Source organism: Schistocerca americana, chromosome 1, assembly GCF_021461395.2.
Source record: "Schistocerca americana isolate TAMUIC-IGC-003095 chromosome 1, iqSchAmer2.1, whole genome shotgun sequence".
Taxonomy (NCBI): Eukaryota; Metazoa; Arthropoda; class Insecta; order Orthoptera; family Acrididae; genus Schistocerca; species Schistocerca americana.
In genome coordinates this window covers 963698522-963719044 of record NC_060119.1, presented here as the reverse complement: position 1 = coordinate 963719044, position 20523 = coordinate 963698522, and the positions used below count along the sequence as shown (strand labels likewise).

The 20523-nt window shown below is 41.8% G+C and overlaps 1 protein-coding gene across 1 annotated transcript in view; it reads left to right on the top strand.

The window, feature by feature from the left end:
* Positions 1-20523, top strand: part of LOC124548252 (discoidin domain-containing receptor 2-like) — a 939799-nt gene that overhangs the window by 730609 nt on the left and 188667 nt on the right. Inside the window, exon 7 of the mRNA XM_047125161.1 lies at positions 4049-4188. Within this exon, the coding sequence (XP_046981117.1) occupies positions 4049-4188 (140 nt within the window). The remainder of the gene's footprint in view (positions 1-4048; positions 4189-20523) is intronic.

The window sequence follows — 20523 nt, the reverse complement described above, 5'->3', positions numbered from 1 at the left end:
CCCATCCCCATCAGAGAAAAATACTTTCTCTCCCACTCCCTCGATCAGCCACTTTCTAGAAGTTTTTGGTAGTAGCAGGAATCAGACGGTGGGATAATCTCCCGCGCTATAATAGAGAACTAAATAGCATCTCCAGCTTCAGATACAGTTAATGACGTATGTACTAAAGCAGCAATAATGATTACCAGTGTCCCTGTATACACCCCTTACTCCTGTACATCCTTCTTTCCAGCCAAACGTACCTCATTTCCCAGTATTCTTAGCTGGCGCAGTCTCTCTAGATTTCCTTTCCCCAGAAGAAGATATATTAGAAAACATCTGTTTAGTACACCTATAAATTCTTTTTATATTTGCCACTGTTATTGTGCTTATTAATTTCATTATTATTACTGTTATCACTGTCAGTGGCAACACCAACAGTATTTCGAACAAGTACTGCCAGTTTAAATTTATTGGTTCATATTATTATTTACTCACATAGCCACTATGGACATGGTCCTCATCAGATCAGGTTAAACAAATAAATAAATAGCCATTTGAACATCGAGTGAATAACACACCACTTCCGTAACACAGTGCTCCAGGAAATACATATCACTGACGGTAAAGGGTAACAAAAGCTGGGAATCTAGGAATAAGTATCGTGCGATAACCATAATTGTCATTAACCCTTGTATGCCTATAAAACAGTGAGAGAAAAGTCCACTTGAACAGTTAACTACGATCTGTATTTGTTTGGGAAGCTCTCCTCGAGGTTGCAAACAAATTCTATATCACCATCCATCCTACCCCAATAGGATTATGCAGGTTCCGAAGGGTTCAAGACGACGTCAGCCTTGTAAAATAGGATACATAAGTAATTTCAAACACTCTTTACAATCATAAAACTCGAAGGAAAGTTACAAAATTTGCTACAATTTTCGAACAAACTACCAGTTGTGTACTGAATTTATTTGGTATTCGCAGTCCAATGTATCAATCGTATCTGGGGTAGTATCTTAAAAGTTTGATGTTTGTGGGAAGTAATCACTGTCGGCTTCTAGTTAAGAAGGTCGGTTGATGCCCTTGCATCAATAACTGTTAAGAACGGAAGTACAGTACTTCATTCCATGTTGAAATATGGCTAGGGTAGTAATCACGATGACAGAAGAAGAGAGGGAGAAAATCTTTGCTGAAACTTCCTGGCAGATTAAAACTGTGTGCCGGGCCGAGACTCGAACTTGGGACCTTTGCCTTTCGCGGGCAAGTGCTCTACCAACTGAGCTACCCCAGGAAGTTTCAAATCAGCGCACACTCCGCTGCAGAGTGAAAATCTCATTCTGGAAACATCCCCCAGGCTGTGGCTAAGCCATGTCTCCCCAATATCCTTTCTTTCAGGAGTGCTAGTTCTGCAAGGTTCGCAGGAGAACTTCTGTAAGTTTGGAAGGTAGGAGAATAGCTACTGGCAGAAGTAAAGCTGTGAGGACGGGGCGTGAGTCGTGCTTGGGTGGCTCAGTTGGTAGAGCACTTGCCCACGAAAGGCAAAGGTCCCAAGTTCGAGTCTCGGCCCGGCACACAGTTTTAATCTGCCAGGAAGTTTCATACGAGCGCACACTCCGCTGCAGAGTGAAAATCTCATTCTGGAAAATCTTTGCTGTTTCCACAATGTAATTCAGTGACACCCTGCGGCGTTATTTAGCACACAATCTGGTGATAATCTACGCTACTATATAAAGACATGTTGTAGTTTAACGATATCACCAAAAATTTCGAAAAATTCTTTATCGATTTACCTCAAATTTTTACACGATACTCCACTAAACGTTAGACCTAACATAGGCTACAAATTTTTCTTATAGATGGCACATAAATATGTGTGTAATACATAAGGGAGAAAACCTGTTGACAAAAATCTCGAAAAGTTTTTGACCAGTTTTTTACACATTGCTCTAATAAAAACACAGACATGGGTTGCATATTTTTTAAATATATGTAATATGTAAAAATATATTTAATACATAAAGGAGAAACGTCACTAGCAAAAATCACTTCAGATTTTTACACGATACTCTACTAACATTCAAACTGACATAAATTTTGTGTTAAATTCGACTACAAGCGCGAAAATGCTGTACTGCGGAGGTGTGCATTTTTATTTTCTTCTTCACAGTCGGTTTTGATTCACATATCAGGACGTTTAAACCATTAGACAAATTCTTTCTTCTACATCTACATCTACATGGATACTCTGCAAATCACATTTAAGTGCCTGGCAGAGGGTTCATTGAATCACCTTCACAATTCTCTATTATTCCCATCTCGTATAGTGCGCGGAAAGAATGAATACCTATATCTTTCGGTACGAGCTCTGATTTCCCTTATTTTATCGCGGTGATCGTTCCTCCCTACGTAGGTCGGTGTCAACAAAATATTTTCGCATTCGGAGGAGAAAGTTGGTGATTGGAATTTCGTGAGAAGGTTCCGTCGCAACGAAAAACGCCTTTCTTTTAATGATTTCCAGCCCAAATCCTGTATCATTTCTGTGACACTCTCTCCCATATTTCGCGATAATACAAAACGTGCTGCCTTTCTTTGAACTGCCGGCCGCGGTGGTCGTGCGGTTCTGGCGCTGCAGTCCGGAACCACGAGGCTGCTACGGTCGCAGGTTCGAATCCTGCCTCGGGCATGGGTGTGTGTGATGTCCTTAGGTTAGTTAGGTTTAAGTAGTTCTAAGTTCTAGGGGACTTATGACCTAAGATGTTGAGTACCATAGTGCTCAGAGCCATTGTTTTTCTTTGAACTTTTTCGATGTACTCCGTCAGTCCTACCTGATAAGGATCCCACACCACGCAGCAGTATTCTAAAAGAGGACGGACAAGTGTAGTGTAGGCGGTCAATACTTATATATCTTTTCTTTGTAGATAATTTCAAACAAAAACTGCATAAACAAGAGTGAGCTGTTTTGCTTTCTTCCTCGAAATCAGAATTAAGAGGAAAGAAGAAAATTATACTTACAGCTTATGGTTAGAACCTACTATGAAATCTGAATCATCCCAAACTTTGCAGTCCTATCCTTCCACAGGTTAAAAGTAAGGGGAATACTTTCATTAGAACTACTATCCTCATACAGGTCTCCCCTGTACCCCTTATGTTAATGATCCCAGCCAGTTTATCCATTCATTATAAGTGACTTCATTTCCCAATAAAGGTTTCGTTTGCAATAACAATTAACAAGGCACAAGGTCGGAGAAAGAGGATACGAGGAGATGGACAGAGAGAAGGAAGAAGGGGATGGACAGAGAGGGGAGTGAGGATATAGAGAGAGATTGGCGGGAGGGGGGGGGACAAGGCAGACAGTGAGAGAAGAGAGGAATCGGAGATGGACAACGAGAGGGGGGGAGAGGAGGAAATGGGCAAAGACAGGGGGTGGAAGAGATCGACAGAAAGAGGGGGAGAAAGGAGGAGTCAGGGAGGGGCAATGAGTAGGTAAGGGAGAGGAGGAGATGGGCAATGGCAGTGGGAGGGAGAGATGGACAGAAAGAGGGGTAAGGGAAAGGAGTTCAGAACATATTTACAACTCCCATGCATATTCAGCAATTGTGAAGCATTGCCGGGTTCGCTAGTTGTTATAGGCCACGCACTGTTGTCGCCTCCCTTTCGTTCTACGCAGCGATCAAACTCCGTCGGTGAAATTTTCTTCCGCCACATGGATTCGAACTCGTTTTCACCGGATCGACAACAAACATGAGCGATCTCGTGTATGTGGTCTGACCACGAAAGGGAATGGTGTTTATTCAGCGGTGCTGTTGAAAGATTTCACACTACACGTTCTTGACATATTAAAACTTTGCGCCGTACCGGAACAATGGCTTTCGTGGACGATGCTCCATTCGAATGAACCTTCCAGGCAAGACCTGCTGCCCACTTACAATGCTGCAGTTCTGTCAGTATTCGTCTTTTCATTTCCACACATCACAAAAATTTCTAGAAAGCAGTAATTTTGTCTAATTCGTAATTTCTCGGCCTGTGCAAGGGTTCAGACGAGCTTTGTTTGTTTACGGCTCTGCAGACCACGGCTGGGTGGGCTGGCGCAACGACACGCCCGGCATGGAAGGCAGTCCCGTGGAGATGCTGTTTGAGTTCGACCACGTGCGCAACTTCTCGGCGGTGCACCTACACGCCAACAACCAGTTCAGCAAGGACGTGCAGGTGAGTGTCTCAGAGAGAATATTCTCGCCTCCTATTCAGGGTACAAACTCTTCATTCCTAATAATACCTCAAAGGTAAAAGTTCTACTTTCCTCAACTTTTAGTACCTACATCAACATCTCAAACCACTTGATGCATTAAAATACTTCTCAATTCAGTTTGTGAAGCCAGACCAAATCCAAAACTAGTCTAGCACCACTTGCATTAATTCTGTTTCCTTAGAACAAAAGACTTACATCTTCCATACGATCGTCATTGGGAGACAGTAAGGCATGTCGTATACTGTATGAATAGAAACTTAGGTCGTCCAAATTCAAAAATTAGAAATCATGCACCGCCATTTACTGGATCAAAGATTTTAACAACGTAACAGTTTCTTTCTTTTTAAAAAATGTTTATAGACTTCAGAAATGCACGTTGTGAAGTGCCTGGCTGTCTTGCATAAAAAAAACTGGGTAATTTGCTTTTGCTTATGTGTAGACACTCATTCCGACGGTGGCAAACAGCTCTTTGCCGACCGCTATAGGAAGAATTTTGATGTTGATGAGTATTGTATTATCGAAGAAAAGCTTGTCTCATTTTGCATTTTTTAATTAAAACTTAACTTAAATGTGGATCAATTCCATCAACGAAGTCCGTTATTCTTCCTAATGTTTCCGGAGTATTTGATGCAGAACCTCGTACGTTACTTAGGAATATCTTGGGTTACATTACCAAGTCAGACAGTGTCAAGCGAGTGTGCATCAGGATGAGTCGACGGTTCGACGTCATCCGCTGCGAAATGGACTTGTTGGCGATTGCGTAGTAGGCTACCACCGTCCAGAAACCGACAGCGCCTCGACTGCAAGGATTCGCGAATACGATGCCGGCGCGCTGAGTTGCAAAATGTAGTGTTTTATTTCTGTCCATCCTACAGAGATGGCCACCATTGTAGCGACCCCAATCTGGCAGCCTGCGTTATTGAACGGCATACTTGACAAACGCCAGGTGTGAGGCGATGTTTTATACAAAACGCGATCTCTACACGTAGTTATTAAAGGCTACGGAAAAAGCTACCCCCACATGAGGAAGGTTTTGAGAGTTCAAGGCACTGCCTCTGCTTCCTGCAACTCCGCATGACGCATTTCAACTGAACGACATCCGGCCACATGTGGCGAGGAACGTGCAAAACCTTCTTCGTAGAATCACGGGTACCATTGCGTCATTACCTGCTTCTTTATAAGGCAGGTCGCCCATCAAACACATTATTTACATTTAGTTTTTCTGCGATTTCCCTAAAAGACTTAAGGCAAGCGCCGAAATGGTTCCTTCGAAATGGACATGGCCGATTTCTTTCCCCCAGCCCAAGCTTTGACACCATCGATGGTTACCACCAACCTCGATGGAACGTTAAAACTTAGTCTCCTTTCTTCTTTCTTCACCGCGTTTTAATGCACTAGAATATTTTCTGTTTCAATATGGCGTCATCGATTAAGTGCAAAGTTTTCTTCTGTAGGTGCATGAAACCATTCTCTTAGCACTTGTGTTGCTCAGACAAAGCATTAACTAACGTGGTCACCACAAACTTCCTTAATGCAGTAGTTCCTTGATGCAGTATCGAATTAAAGCATACACTGCACTGGCAGAGACGAAGAAAATCGTATGGCTGCGATCAAAAACGACATCACCACTACCTAATTTTTATCTGTGAGTAACTGTCGAATAACAAGTTTGAAATAGCAAAGGTAGAATTGCCAAAGTATTTAAACTTGGCGGTATTTGATACAGTACAATTTCATCCTCAGGATGTACTAATTGTTCGTAATATATACTTTATGAAGGTTATTCAAATTACGTTACTGCATCACAGTAACGGAAGCTCTGAATTGGGGCCGTGCGGTTCTAGGCGCTACAGTCTGGAACCAAGCGACCGCTACGGTCGCAGGTTCGAATCCTGCCTCGGGCATGGATGTGTGTGATGTCCTTAGGTTAGTTAGGTTTAATTAGTTCTAAGCTCTAGGTGACTGATGACCTCAGAAGTTAAGTCGCATAGTGCTCAGCGCCATCTGAATTGGGGATTTGTAAGGTAACCATATCTTCTGAAACGTTCGATTTTGGTTAATTGACGAACAATCAACCCCATTTTTATGTGGAAATTTCTTAAGAAAAAGCACCTTAAGAAAATTATAGTCATCGCAAAACATATGAAACCGTGTCGTGCAAGTCTGCGAAAAGCATAGCATGCAATGCCAAGACATTAAACCGCTGGAGAAGGGACGCCAGATCAACGCCATTAGTATGACAACAGAACAGAGAGGCTTCAGACATTGAGGGTATTGAACATAAGTGACGACGCCGAAAGATAGGCGAGTGTTAGGTCTATTATAGTATTTAATCACTTACCTGCAAATCAACATCAAGAAATGATCGACGCACTTAACCTAAGCTCACCGTCATCTGACGTGTAACACAGAGTAGGTTACATGCATCTGTAGCAGAACGCTGTTTCAGTATAATGACTCAGGAAGCTCTGTAATCAAAATTAAATCTTGCATGTAGCAGATTCTTTCACGAATATTGCGTAACAGTCAAACCATATGTATGAACAGTTATGAAAAACCGTGACGCAAATGAACATATAAAAGTTCAAAAACATTAAAAATCCATTAACTGTCACGTTATACTTTTATAGCCGTGCCAGGATTTTAACGGGAAAAGCAGTATAAACAGTTTAGAACGAAAGACCATATTACAAAGCTGTGCGGCTATAAATCGTAAGCACCATTTATTTATTTGTGGCTACCCCTTTTGGGTATCTCACTCAGTTTTCTCTGAATTTTCCAATCATATGTTCCTTCAGGTGGACTACATCATTTAGAAGATGAGGTTTTCCTTTTTACAACAACAGTTGTAGGGCTGCTATCAAAAACGGAAAAACAGATAAAGAAAGACATCTATGAAATAATGAGCGAAATTACAGACACGTTAGTAAAATGTTTGCAAGGCGATACAGAATCATCACTGGATGGAACTGTAGAGGATACTATGCCATTTGCAGACAACGACAACAGGTGAGTGTGTAACACTTAATATCGATTAGAAGTAGGTTTACATTATGTAACTGTGTATCTGAAATTATGGAGTGTGTATTCTATGTCATTTAAAGTCATTGATTTGTTACAAAAAAGCCAGATCCACATCCAAGGCAAAAATTCCTTGCAAAGCAGCTTCCAATTGCCTCTCTTAACACCGTCGAAGTGTACCGTGCTACGCCTAGCCACATTCTGCGTACCGTTCACACCAAGGAGCCACCCAGTTCGACCGCCAAAACCACCTTTTACATCGCGCCGTACCACTTCCGTTGCGGAGGGACTTCCCTACGTCTTTTATATATTACGAATACAAGTGCCCTAAGCATGAACCAGCTTTCAATAAACATTATCTTTCTTATAAACATACACATATTATAATTATTAATTATTCGTTATTTTTACAAATATTTTGCTTTTTCTATATCTGAAATTATGGAGTGTGTATTCTATGTCATTTAAAGTCATTGATTTGTTACAAAAATTATATATATATATATATATATATATATATATATATATATATATATATATATATATGTAATTTTTGTAACAATATATATATAATTTTTGTAACAAATCAATGACTTTAAATGACATAGAATACACACTCCATAATTTCAGATATAGAAAAAGCAAAATATTTGTAAAAATAACGAATAATTAATAATTATAATATGTGTATGTTTATAAGAAAGATAATGTTTATTGAAAGCTGGTTCATGCTTAGGGCACTTGTATTCGTAATATATAAAAGACGTAGGGAAGTCCCTCCGCAACGGAAGTGGTACGGCGCGATGTAAAAGGTGGTTTTGGCGGTCGAACTGGGTGGCTCCTTGGTGTGAACGGTACGCAGAATGTGGCTAGGCGTAGCACGGTACACTTCGACGGTGTTAAGAGAGGCAATTGGAAGCTGCTTTGCAAGGAATTTTTGCCTTGGATGTGGATCTGGCTTTTATTGGTATTCTAGGCAAAAAGGAATGGCTCTAATATGTTGAAAACCCGACGCCACGAAGAGATTTTGTGGAGCATTCGAACTGAAAGACCCATGAGTACAGTTAGCCACTATGTCGCTTGCCACCAAAACTTCGCCACTGCTTTACTACCTTCATACAGGCAGCTATGTATGGGTATGGACCAGTTAATTTGTATGTGTGGTTTTAATAATAATCCAAATGCTATAAATTTATGTCCGGAACCATATCTTCTATCATGATCACGAACTTATGCAGTGTCATCTCCTAAGTGGTACTAAAACCGAGTATCCTGTTTTAAATGAACAATTCTTGCATTCAAGTGTTTCAAAGTGATTTTGTTTGTCAAATATAAAAGGGTAGTAAAAGTTGAAGTTTGAAACACGTATGTAACATAGCAGCGATGGCGAGGCATTGTAGCATCTGTGACCAGAGAGTATGCGCTTGACCGCGCGAGTGTTGCGAGCGGTTCTCAGTCTGTCAGTCAGTCGTTGCGAGTCTGTAGCTCTGTCTAGTTGAGAGCAGTACTCTGTCTGTAGTCGTGGAAGTCGGTAGCTCGGTTTAGTTGCGAGCAGTCGGTCAGTAGTAGTCGTGCAGTGCAGTTCACTAGTAGTCGTCATGCAGAGCGGTCGGACAGTAGTAGCAGCCCAGTGCGGTTGTGTGATGTAGGCGGTCGGCAACACTGGTCAAGATGCTGAATGAGGTATACTGTTAATTAATATAATCATTAGATAATGTAAAAATTTATTTATTGTAATTATTCTCCAACAAATGCCCCAATAATAATTTTTATTTCAAAAGCATTTTTCAAAAATTTTATTTTTTATTGAACTAAAGATTTCGTTGCACTTCCCATTTCACTCCACTCTTTTTAAAGAAAAATTTCAGTAAAATCACAAAAAAAAAGGAATATTATTATTTGCAATGCAGTTCCTCCAAGCCGTGCGCACAAAAAAGAGCAGAAATTTGACATCCAGTTATTCTGAGGTAAGACTTTAATTCTGATTGTTTTACACAGGGCCAAAGACCGATGTTTCGGTTTAATTGAATTTTCTTATCACTGAATAGACTTTAATTTTTTGCTGAAGAATTTATATTTGAGTCAGATTGCGAATTTCACATTTTTGTTGCCATTGTCAGTACATTTGATTGTGGGCAGGTTACGCTTAGCACAATGTCCATTAGCATTCATAATTAAATATTGTCATATTTCTTTCTTTTAAAATTTTTGTGGGGAGGTTACACTCGGCTCCCATTTCTATTAAGTATTGTCTTTTTTCCTTTTAAAAATTACGGTTTGGAGGTTACAAGTTAAAACCACAAAAGTGAAGTGAGATAGGATTTGGCTAAAGAACTCTCAGTTTATTGCAAAGTATAGTTTTGCGAGAATACAGTGCCGGATTGTGTGAATGTTATTGTCTACAGTACCTGCTTATCAGGTGATAAAAAAAGACGAAGAAGTTGAGCTCGTTTTAAAAATAGTGTGGTCTTGATTTCTATCATGAATTATTCCTTTTTCGAAGATAATTAAGCTCAGTGTTGAAGTTTTTGCAAAGTAAAGTATGAACTACTCCAAGTGAAGTGAAGGATAGCTTTGTTTGAATTAGCTTTTTCCGCTGAAATAATCTTAGAGCTTGACTAGTGACACTATGCTAGTTTATGGGTCCCCGTCATATTCTCCACATATTAGAAAGAAAATTTAACTAAAACTGCTGCTAAGGAAAACTGATATATGTAGAGGAATTTAAACAGTGTATTTATGGCATTTATTACCTTTATTTGTGTTTTTTTTTCATGTCAGTTAAGACAGACGCCCCTCATGTCCAGATTTAGTTCTGCATTATATACGGTAACATTTCAGTATTGGTTTAAGTAATGATCTTGAGTGTGGCTTGAGTTAGTACGAGCTTGGTGCAAATTTGCTTTCTATGATTACTTGTGTGTGCATTATTGGTAACTGCTGCTACATTCAGCTCAGAGTGCCCTGTGTCAGTTGATTTACTGTGGGCTATTCAAAGAGAAATACTAATGAAAGTAACTTTAACAACCAATATTCAATTTTCTTAAACATATATATCCAAATTAATGTGCCTAATTGGGCTGGTGACCGCTCATTTTTTCATTCACATATGATTTTTACTCCTTTCATTAGCTCTCAAGGTTAAAGTCCGTTTATTTTTTTTTGTTAATTTCACCATATTCAAAATTATAGTCTGATACCTTTGTCCATTAGATACGCGCGTAGTCAAAATTCGAAATCCTCTCAGAGGGTAACGTTAGCTTGTTTCACGGCAGGCTACTGTTACAAGCGTACACTTTGAGCAACATCGGTAGCGGCTCATGAGCCGCTTTGGTGAAATATTGTCACGGAGAGACTCGTCGGAACATTCTGCGAGAGAGTACATACTTACTAGTTGGTTGGTTGGTTTGGAGGGCAAAGGGACCAAACTACAGGGTCATCAGTTGCCGTCGCGCGGGATTAGCCGAGCGGTCTCAGGCGCTGCAGTCATGGACTGTGCGGCTGGTCCCGGCGGAGGTTCGAGTCCTCCCTCGGGCATGGGTGTGTGTGTTTGTCCTTAGGATAATTTAGGTTAAGTAGTGTGTAAGCTTAGGGAATGATGACTTTAGCAGTTAAGTCCCATAAGATTTCACACACATCAATTGCCACTTACTAGTATGGAACAGTGGCGTCCACATCGAGCCTGAGTGTCCCTTTGTATTCAACGGACAACCAAGAGCACATGGCTTCTAGCACGAGCCGTTCGCCAGCAACGTCCATGTTTGCAAGCAACATGCTCGTGAGCTTTGATGAGCCCCTTGCCTCACAACTGTGTACGCATATTAAAAATGTATGAACTTGCTTATTGAAAGCGACGAGTATTGTGAATGGGCAGTGATGAAAACAACAGTACACGAGTTGTAGAGAACAACACGAAACACATCTAAAGACTGTCGATAATCCGTACGTATTATAAAAATGTGTGTTGCGTTGTGTGTTTCACATCTCCTCCTAAACCACTGGACCAATTTCAAGCAAACTTGGTACACCACGACGCGTGAATTCCCAGACTTTATTCCTCCAGTATTTGAGAATGAGAGCAGTTAGTGACTTGAAACAAATTTTACACATATTTTCGAACCTCCACGAAATTTTTTCTCCGTGGCAACTCCTAAAAAATGATGAAACGAAAAATGTTTATGCTTGGTACTTTCCCGCTGTTTGTGCTTCAAAAGTACAGAATGAGGCATGACGTTACAATTTATTACTTCTTTAACACTAACTGCATTCGCAACACATTTTACAGACAGTATGCACAAATACCATTCAATGTAAATGCAAAATTATATCATTGTATGACTCACAGTTCTGGAGATATGCCACGTGGAGTGGCCGCGGGGTTTGAGGCACCATGTCACGGATTGCGCGACCCCTCCCGCTGGAGGTTAGAGTCCTCCCTCGGGCATGTGTGTGTGTGTGTTGTTCTTAGCATAAGTTTGTTTAACAGTACGTAAGTCTAAGGACCGATGACCTCAGCAGTTCGGTCCCTTAGGAATTCACACACATTTGAACATATGTCGTCATAAACAATGAGATGCGTGAAAAACTACAACATCGTGCATGACGTGTAAATTTATTACTTCTCTGCCACTAACTCTATTGTCAACACATTTTTCAGACAGTATCCACATACGCGCTGAATGTACCTACGAAAATACATCATTGTACGAGACACATTTCAGAAGATAACGGCGTCATAGACATTAAGCACAAGGCCAGACGCTGCGTGGTACGGGCATGGACGCACAGCTATAAATAAATACCTGGGCAACTCTGGGTTTCTTCGCTAGTCTTAAATACTTTACAACAGAATGCATCGGAAAACAGAAGAATCACAAGATTGTAGCTGGTACAGTGTTATATGTGGCGTAACGCTTAGTACGGGCGTGGGCTACAGAAACATGGGACAATGCCTTTCCGCTCTGTGCCATCACCGGCGGCGGCTATCACAGAGCACGCTGCCATTTAGCAACGCTCGCAGCGATTTTTGCAGAGGTAAGCAGGGGTTACGGACGGAACTGGCCTCATTAGCGCAGCGCTTTGCAGGCAGCTAGGCGCGTCGCAGTGGAATTCAAGAGAGCAGACGTGTCCACTAGCTCTTGTACATGCCTCTGGTACGATGATAAAAAAAAGAGGGAAAAAATGAAGACTGATCGAGCGAGAAGTGGCTGGCGGACGCGCGCATTTCGTGTAGAGGCGAGCGGGCCTGCGCGGATTGAGACGGATGGCCCCTACTTTGCCAGTCGGGTCCCGGCTGACTGCACTCAGCGGCGGCGTTGCCTTGCGGCGCCAAATGGAGTGACGTGCGGGCGAGCGCTTCATTTCACGGAGGAGCGAGCGGCGCTTTGCTCGCCGTTCTCGTACCAGCCTTAATTGTACGTCACAAAAAAATGACAGTAGTAGGCAGCTAGACAGCGCGCATACACGAAACACGCCTGCTACCCGTCCTTTGGTAATAACTGACAGCTTTAACAGCACGCCCTCGTGCTTGTTTACCTTGGACGCCGATCTTGTTTCGACAAGTGGCTACCTGCTAGTCACGACGAGACGGGTGTAGTGCGTGTTTCACCACTTTTTGTGGTGTCTACACTTCATTGCAAACTGGCAAGTTTCAAGTTATCTTATGGCCTATTGAATAATTAATGAAATTTCGGGCCTGCAGCCCTTTGTATCTGCTTACTTCCCCTCATACAGTGTTACACTTACGATACAAACGCTTGTCCTGTGTTGCGCGAGAACGGATATTGGGCGAACAGGCTCATAGGAGCATACCTTTCGGCCCGTTCCTCAGGCTTTGGCAGGCGGCGTATCAGTTTTATGGATATGTTGTGTCTGGTGGTACAGTGGCCATAAAGAAACTGTATTATGAGAAATGCATTGAAATAAATGAATGCATTGAAATAAATCAATGGTGAAGGTTGAAAATTTGTGCCGGACCGGTATTCGAACCCGAATGCTCTGCTTCTCTAGACAGGTTGCCTAAAGACCTCGTCCATCCGGACACACTTCCCGCCAACCCAAATTGTCAACCTATTACCGAAAAGTTGCGCGCCAATTCATTAGTCCCATTGCTCGTAGCACTCGATAAGTCCCGCAGGAGCTCAGAAAATAAGGTGCAGCCGCACTGAAAGCACCTAGAGCCATCCTTGCTCATATATATATATATATATATATATATATATATATATCGACATGCCGGATGTGTCCGGCAGAGCAGACACCACTGGTAGCACAGCGGCCGTAAAGAAAGTACACTGGTGTCCAAAATTAAAGCAATAAACCACTATTTCTCCGTCCTGTGTTTAATTCACGGTATAATCAAACAATATTCAACATATGTCCGTACGATTGTGTTCTGCACGGAAGGGGCATTCCGGTCAACGCACAACCACGCAGGTAATGGTGTCGTGGCACCTATCAAACGGGATAGTGTTTGCCGGGTAGTTCCTCTTTCACACGCTGTGTACACTGCCACAGATAGTGCACAATGGCACAGAGAAGACACCTACCAGACTCTTTGCAATAGAGGCCCATGGGAAGCTAGAAGCAGGATAGATGTAAACTAATGTGGCCCGATAGTTTAATATCAATCGTTCTGTTGTTTGTCGGATGTGGCGAGAGTTTATAGAGAATGAAACTGTATCTCAAAGACCAAGGCAGGAACGACTACGTGTGACATCAGAATGAGGAGACCATTATTTGGCTGTAAGGACACGGCGGTACCGCCTTAATACTGCACGGCAATTGGCATCTGACCTCTCACCATCCACTGGACGTGTTGTATCGAGGCAAACGGTGTACAGGTTTCAGTAGAGCGGCCTTTATTCTAGGAGACCTGCTGTATGCATACCTCTGACGCGTCTTCACAGAAGGGAACGCCTAGAGTGGAGCCGTCAACATGCCACATGGACGGCCAGAAATTGCGCCAATGTTTTTTTTCACAGATGTGTCCCTATTTGAGCTGGAAAGTGATTCTCGACGGATTTGGATCAGGAGGAAACATAGATTTCGGGACCAAAACGTTTTAGAAAGAAACCGATATTGAAGAGGATCAATAATGGTGTGGGCAGGGATTGTGTTAAACACTCGAACACCATCTCTTAAAATTGTATGGGTGAATCGACAAGATTTAACTGCTGTCAGGTACCGTGACTAAACCCTCGGACCTCATGTGCGGTTGCTGCGAGGTGCTGTGGGCCCAGACCTCGCATCGATGGACGATAATGTTCGACCTCATAGGGCACGGGTGGTTGATGTTTTCTTAAAAACAGAAGATATTGCACCCCTGCCATGGCCTGCTCGATCTCCCGATTTGAATCCAATAGAGCACGTCTGGAATGCACTATGGAGAAGGGTTGCATCACGTCAGCATCCACCAGCCCCTCTCCAAGACTTGTGATCAACTCCGCACGACGAGTCGGCGTTATGGTATCATTCATAGCATGCCTCGTCGTTGTCAGGCCTATATTGCTGCCAGAGGTGGTCACGCCCCATGTTGAGCACATTAACAAGTTGTCGAAATGTGTGTGCAAATCCGTTAAACTGAAAAAATTAAGAACATTTTTGTCTACCATAATGCATGTTGCAGCTGTTTACGTTCTGTATTCTGTAAATTGTTTCTACTTTACTATCACTTGTTTGTACTGTTTTGTGGCAAAATAAATGCAACCTTGCAAAATTTCCATTCGTTGCTTTAATTTTAGACACCAGTGTATATTACAAGAAATCAGGACTTCAGCCGCCTAAGAGCATTGAAATAATGGTGAAGGCTGAAAAGTTTTGTCTGACCGTGACCCGAAACAGGAAGCTCCACTTCTCTAGAACTGTTGCCTAAACCGCCTCGGCCATCCGGACGCGTTTGAAGTCCAACTGAGCGTCGATGCTTCGTATCTTCCGAACCCCTGCGGGACTTACTGAATGCTACAAGCACTGGGGCTAATGAATGAGGGCACTGCTTGCACGTGACAGATTGAGAATTTCGGTTGGACGGGAAGCGAGTGCGGATGGCCTAGGCAGTTTGGGTAATTGTTCCAGACAAGCAGAGAAACCGGATTCGAGTCCCGGTCTGGTACAGATTTTCAACATTATCCAGTGATTTATTCCAATGCGTGTAGGCAGCTGATGTCCGATTTCTCGTAATGTAGTATAGGTTTTAACTGAGCCAGGAAAGAAGTCAGGGAAAATCAGCGTGCCATTTATCACTTCAGAGCAGTGTGTCGGTAGCAAATGCGCTCAGAGCTGTGCATAGACTAAACCGAAAACTTGCAAATTAGGGGTAGGGCATCGCCGGAGCAATTTAAGCTGGATACCTGTCATCAAGCACAACGCGAAATACTGCCGTAGATGCATTGGCGGTGTGTACTCTTGCACTGTTCTGCATGGACTAAACACAGGTCTTTTCGTTGTTTCTTAGCTTTTTGAAACAAAAAAAATAGCTCGATTTCGTTTAGCGGAAAAAGATCGGTCCAGTTATTCTTGCCGTACTAATTGTACACCCTACCCTGGTTTTCATAACATGTAGAGGCTTTTGATGAAACAGATGAGGATTTTCAGAACTCCAGTGCTGACTGTTCAGCGAGTTCATGTACCCTGATCAAAGGAGCCGTATTACATTAGGGAGCAAAGAGTATTTCATGATAAACCTCGCCATCACACACAGATAGCAACAGACAGCTGCAGTACTGCCATCGATCAACAGTGTCGCCTCTATCTTCAAGTGACTGCCAGTTCAGTCTCTTCAACAACTCCGTGAGACTCTCCCACGGGTCGGAAAAACCTGTAATCATTCGTGCTGCCTTTCTCTGTATTCACTCAATATTCCCCGTCAGTCCTACTTGGAACGGGTTCCACATACTTGAGCAATACTCTAGTATGGGTAGAAGGAGTGTTTTGTAGGCAGATTGCATTTCCCTATCTTCTACCAATGACCCGCAATCTACCACCTGCTTTATCTACGATCGAGCCTATGTGAACCTTCCACTTCATTTTCCTATAAAATATTTGTATGCGTCGGCCGATTCCAGTTGCGACGCGTTTACTGTAGTCTCACGTATACAATCGGTAAAAATGAAACCCTTGTAGGATTACTTTGTTGTCTGTCTGTCCGACAGCCCGGAATACGTTTTACGAGGAACGGGTAGATGTATCAAGTTGAAATTTATGTCACATATTGAAGTCTACGGTCCCTTCGCGATGCTAAAAAATTGAAGCTACTAAGTCAATGCAATCAAAAGATACGGCCATTTATGTCACATACTTCGATATTCGCATACTCGGTCATCAAAACCTAGAGTACTTTCCGTTGACCTAGAATCATGAAATTTTCAAAGAAGCAATGTTTCATACTACGATCAAAGGAAAAAATTCGAAAATTGTTAATTTGTAATCATACCACAAGAAAAAAAAAATGTTTTGTCTTTTCTTATGAAACTCTGTCTGTTCGTCCGTCTGGCTGTTAAGACCCTTTTTTCTGTGGAACGGGTAGACGTATCAAGTTGATATTCATGTCACGTATTAAGGTCTACAGGCCTTTGACGACGTAACAAAGCGAAGCTTCTAAGTTAATGCAATCAAAAGATACAGTCATTTACGTCTCATAATTTGATACACGCAGACTGAGTCATGAAACGTGCAGGATACTTCCCGTTGACCTAGAACTATGATATTTGCCAAGAATCAAGATTTCACTCGACAATCAAAGGAAAAAATCCAAAAATTGTCAATATGTAATTGCTTATATCACACGAAATTCTTTTTCGTTTGTTATGAGACTGTCACTCTTCGCGTGAGTTACGACCCCTTTTTCTCAGGAACGAATCATATTAAGTTGAAATTTAGGTCGCATACTGATGTCTATAGTTCTTTTTTGGTTGTGTAAAAATCTTATGCTTCTAAGTCAATGCAATAAAAAGATACGGCCACGTACGTCAAATATTTTGATACTCGCAAAGTCACTCATTAAAACCTATACGTTTTTCTCTTTGACGTAGAATCATGAAATTTGACAAGAGGAAAGGCTTCACAGTACAAGCAAAAAAAAAAAAAAAAATCGGAGAATTTTTAAAATATCTGATTGGTTAATCCTGGCCTTTCGTTAATAAGCTGTTAAAATCCTGAGACGAGAAGTCATGTATAACGTGGGCCTATCCTGGCAACGGAAATCAAATATAACGTGCCTGCTACTGGTTGTTAATGTTTTTGAACTTTTAAGTGATAATTATTAAATGTTTATTTGCGTGACGATTTCTTATATCTATTCATAAGATGTAGTCTGACTGCTATGCAATCTTCGTGAAATATTCTACTACGTGCAAATTTTTTGTTTGTTGACTTTCTGAATATTTATTTCGAAACGGTGTTCTGCTACACATGCGTATAATCTGCTCTGCGTTACCTTTAAGCCGCGTGAGATCAGCCGAGCGCTCTAGGGCGCTGCAGTCATGGTCTGTGCGGCTAGTCCCGGCGGAGGTTCGAGTCCTCCCTCGGGCATGGGTATGTGTGTTTGTCCTTAGGATAATTTAGGCTTCGTAGTGTGTAAGCTTAGGGACTGATGACCTTAGCAGTTGAGTCCCATAAGATTTCACACACATTTGAACATTTTTTTGTTATCTTTAAGACGACAGTGAACTCAGGTCGAGAGCGTCAATCTTCTCTTGCGTTGATCCATAGATAAGTGATTAAATGAAATACTACACCTACAGCTAATAATTTTCAGTTATCACTTGTCATTTCCAACATTTTTCAGCGCCAACTGGTACCATGTAATCTTACCATTGATTGCACCACATTATTTAATTCTGTTCATCATATTGTTAAAATAAACTTGTTTGGTAATTTTCTTGTTCAAGAGTCACACCTATCTTGTGCCCTCAGTACTCGGTCTAAACTGTTAATTATCTTAATATACCTACAGCTTTCCCATATCCTTCGCCATAGTCACTCTTATGTCCAACACTGACGATGTCCTACACCTCTCTCTTCCGTTTTGACGCTACTGACGCAGCACTGGCGTCCCCACTCCAGCGGTTTTGCGTCCTGGCGTCGCCTGCTATGCCTTCCATCGACTTGCACCATATAGCTTCATATGATTTTCCGACAAGTACAATATTCTTCCAAACAATTTCCATTTTTACAGGTTCTTTTTCTGGTCAATCTGTATTTTGGTAGGTTAAGTCTCTCTCCACTTCTAGCCAACCAAGATAAAAGTCCAATTTAATCATGCAACTGTTTTATTGATTACTGGTTTCGAGTCTCACAGAGACATTTTCGCTTGTGCCATTGAGTTTAAACCAGCAACCAGTAAAACAACTGTGTTATCAACATGGCCTGCTATGTTGTAATAAAACCCAGTATGACCACGGTTTCTCAATAGCGTCATGTACTATTGGAGGAAGTAATTTCCAATGGTTTTCATTCCATTGGGAAGATATCCTTTGACGCCAACTACCATTTTCTGATATCTTACAGCCAACTCTAGTGTTCAGGTTGAAAAATAGGAACAAATTACTGGGATAATGCTCTGGTTAACGGGCACATATTTAGCGTGACTATCTTGGTAGTTATTCTTTCAACTTGTATTTCAAAAGACCCGTCATTGAACCGTAACGGACAACACTTATACTTTACGTAGTTCTTGAAGACTATATATGTGCTTTTAATCTACAAACATTATATATTAAGAATTTGAACCTAATGAGATACGTGCTCGATTCTGTGAAGTTTTACGAATGGATGGATTGTGAGAGAATCGAAACAGAAGAGAATCCAAGCATCTGAGATGTAATACTGCAGAAGAATGTTGAAAATTAGGTGGACTGGTAAGGTACACGCCAGAGGTTCGAGTCCTCCCTCGGGAATGGGTGTGAGTGTTATCTTTAGCGTTAAGTCAGTTTAAGTAGTGTGTAAGTCTAGGAACCGATGACCACAGCAGTTTGGTCCCTTAGTAATTCACACAGATTTGAACATTTTAATAAGGTTCTAAATGAGGAGGTTCTCCGCAGAATAGGTGAGGAAAGAAATATATCTGAAAAGCTGACAAGGAGGAGGGCAGGATGATAAGACACTTGTTAAGACATCAGGGAGTAACTTCTGTAGTAATAGAGGGGGCTGAAAGGGTAAAAATTGTAGGCGAAGACACAGACAGGAATACACCCAGCAAACAGTTGTGAATAAGGATGGCACAAGAGAGAAATTCGAGATGGTCAGCATCAAACCAGTCAGAAGACTGATGTCCAAAGAAAGAAAGAAAGAAAGAAAGAATGGATGCTAACCGACGGTGATTCCTATCATGCACCAGCGAATGAAACAGGAAAGGAGAGGCGTTAAATGCTGGAAGTACAGTCCGCCACACATAGTAAGGTGAGTTCCGAATGTCAGATGTAGAAGTACAATCCCGAAAACAGTACCTCCACGATACCTCCTGAAGAAAAAGTGTACTCGCATTTGTCTTCTTTGGAGTATTTTCATCAGTCTTTGTCGACCGTTTTGACTGTTGTTTCAACTCGCACCCAGATTTCATCCCTTGTCACGAATATAGGCAAATACTTTTACGGATTACAATTTCACGTTGCCTAATACTGCAGTGCAACGTTTTTCCCGATGCATTTTTTGTCGATCACAGCGTGCAAAGTCTGTTCATCGACCGTTTGTCGTAGAGGCTGTTGTGCACTCGTTCATATTACGTGCCTAAAGCCCCAGCTATATCGCACACTTTTATGTTATGATATTTCACATGATGCTCCAAGTAGTTTGTCCTAGTCACCATCTGTCGGAGCTGCTGGCCTAATCCACTGCTGCGCAGTCACCTGAGGAAAAGAGCCCTTAAAATAATCCGCGTTTTGGAGCAATAAACAGAATGAAATCCTATCATTATATTAGTCCATGTTGCAATGCATGAGTTAAACCCCGCTTTGCTCTTTCCAATGTACATGCAGAACAGCGAAGCTCATATTGCAACGTGTTATTGCGTCAGCTCTTGGGAATGCTGCGACACGACGTACTCGTCATTTCACACTCGACAAATCCAGTAACACACCTGGATAACGTTCACATGTCTGTCAGGTTAGTGGTGGCGGTGGTTTGCATTTTGGATGATAAGTCTTATGTGTTGATTTGTCGGAGTGAAGCGTGGCGTGCATTAACCCAGATGCGATAATGAGCATTTTATAGTCAAAATAGAGCAGACAGTTCGTGTGTCTGATTTAATCCGGTAGTTGCATTGGTTTCAGGTCATTGCA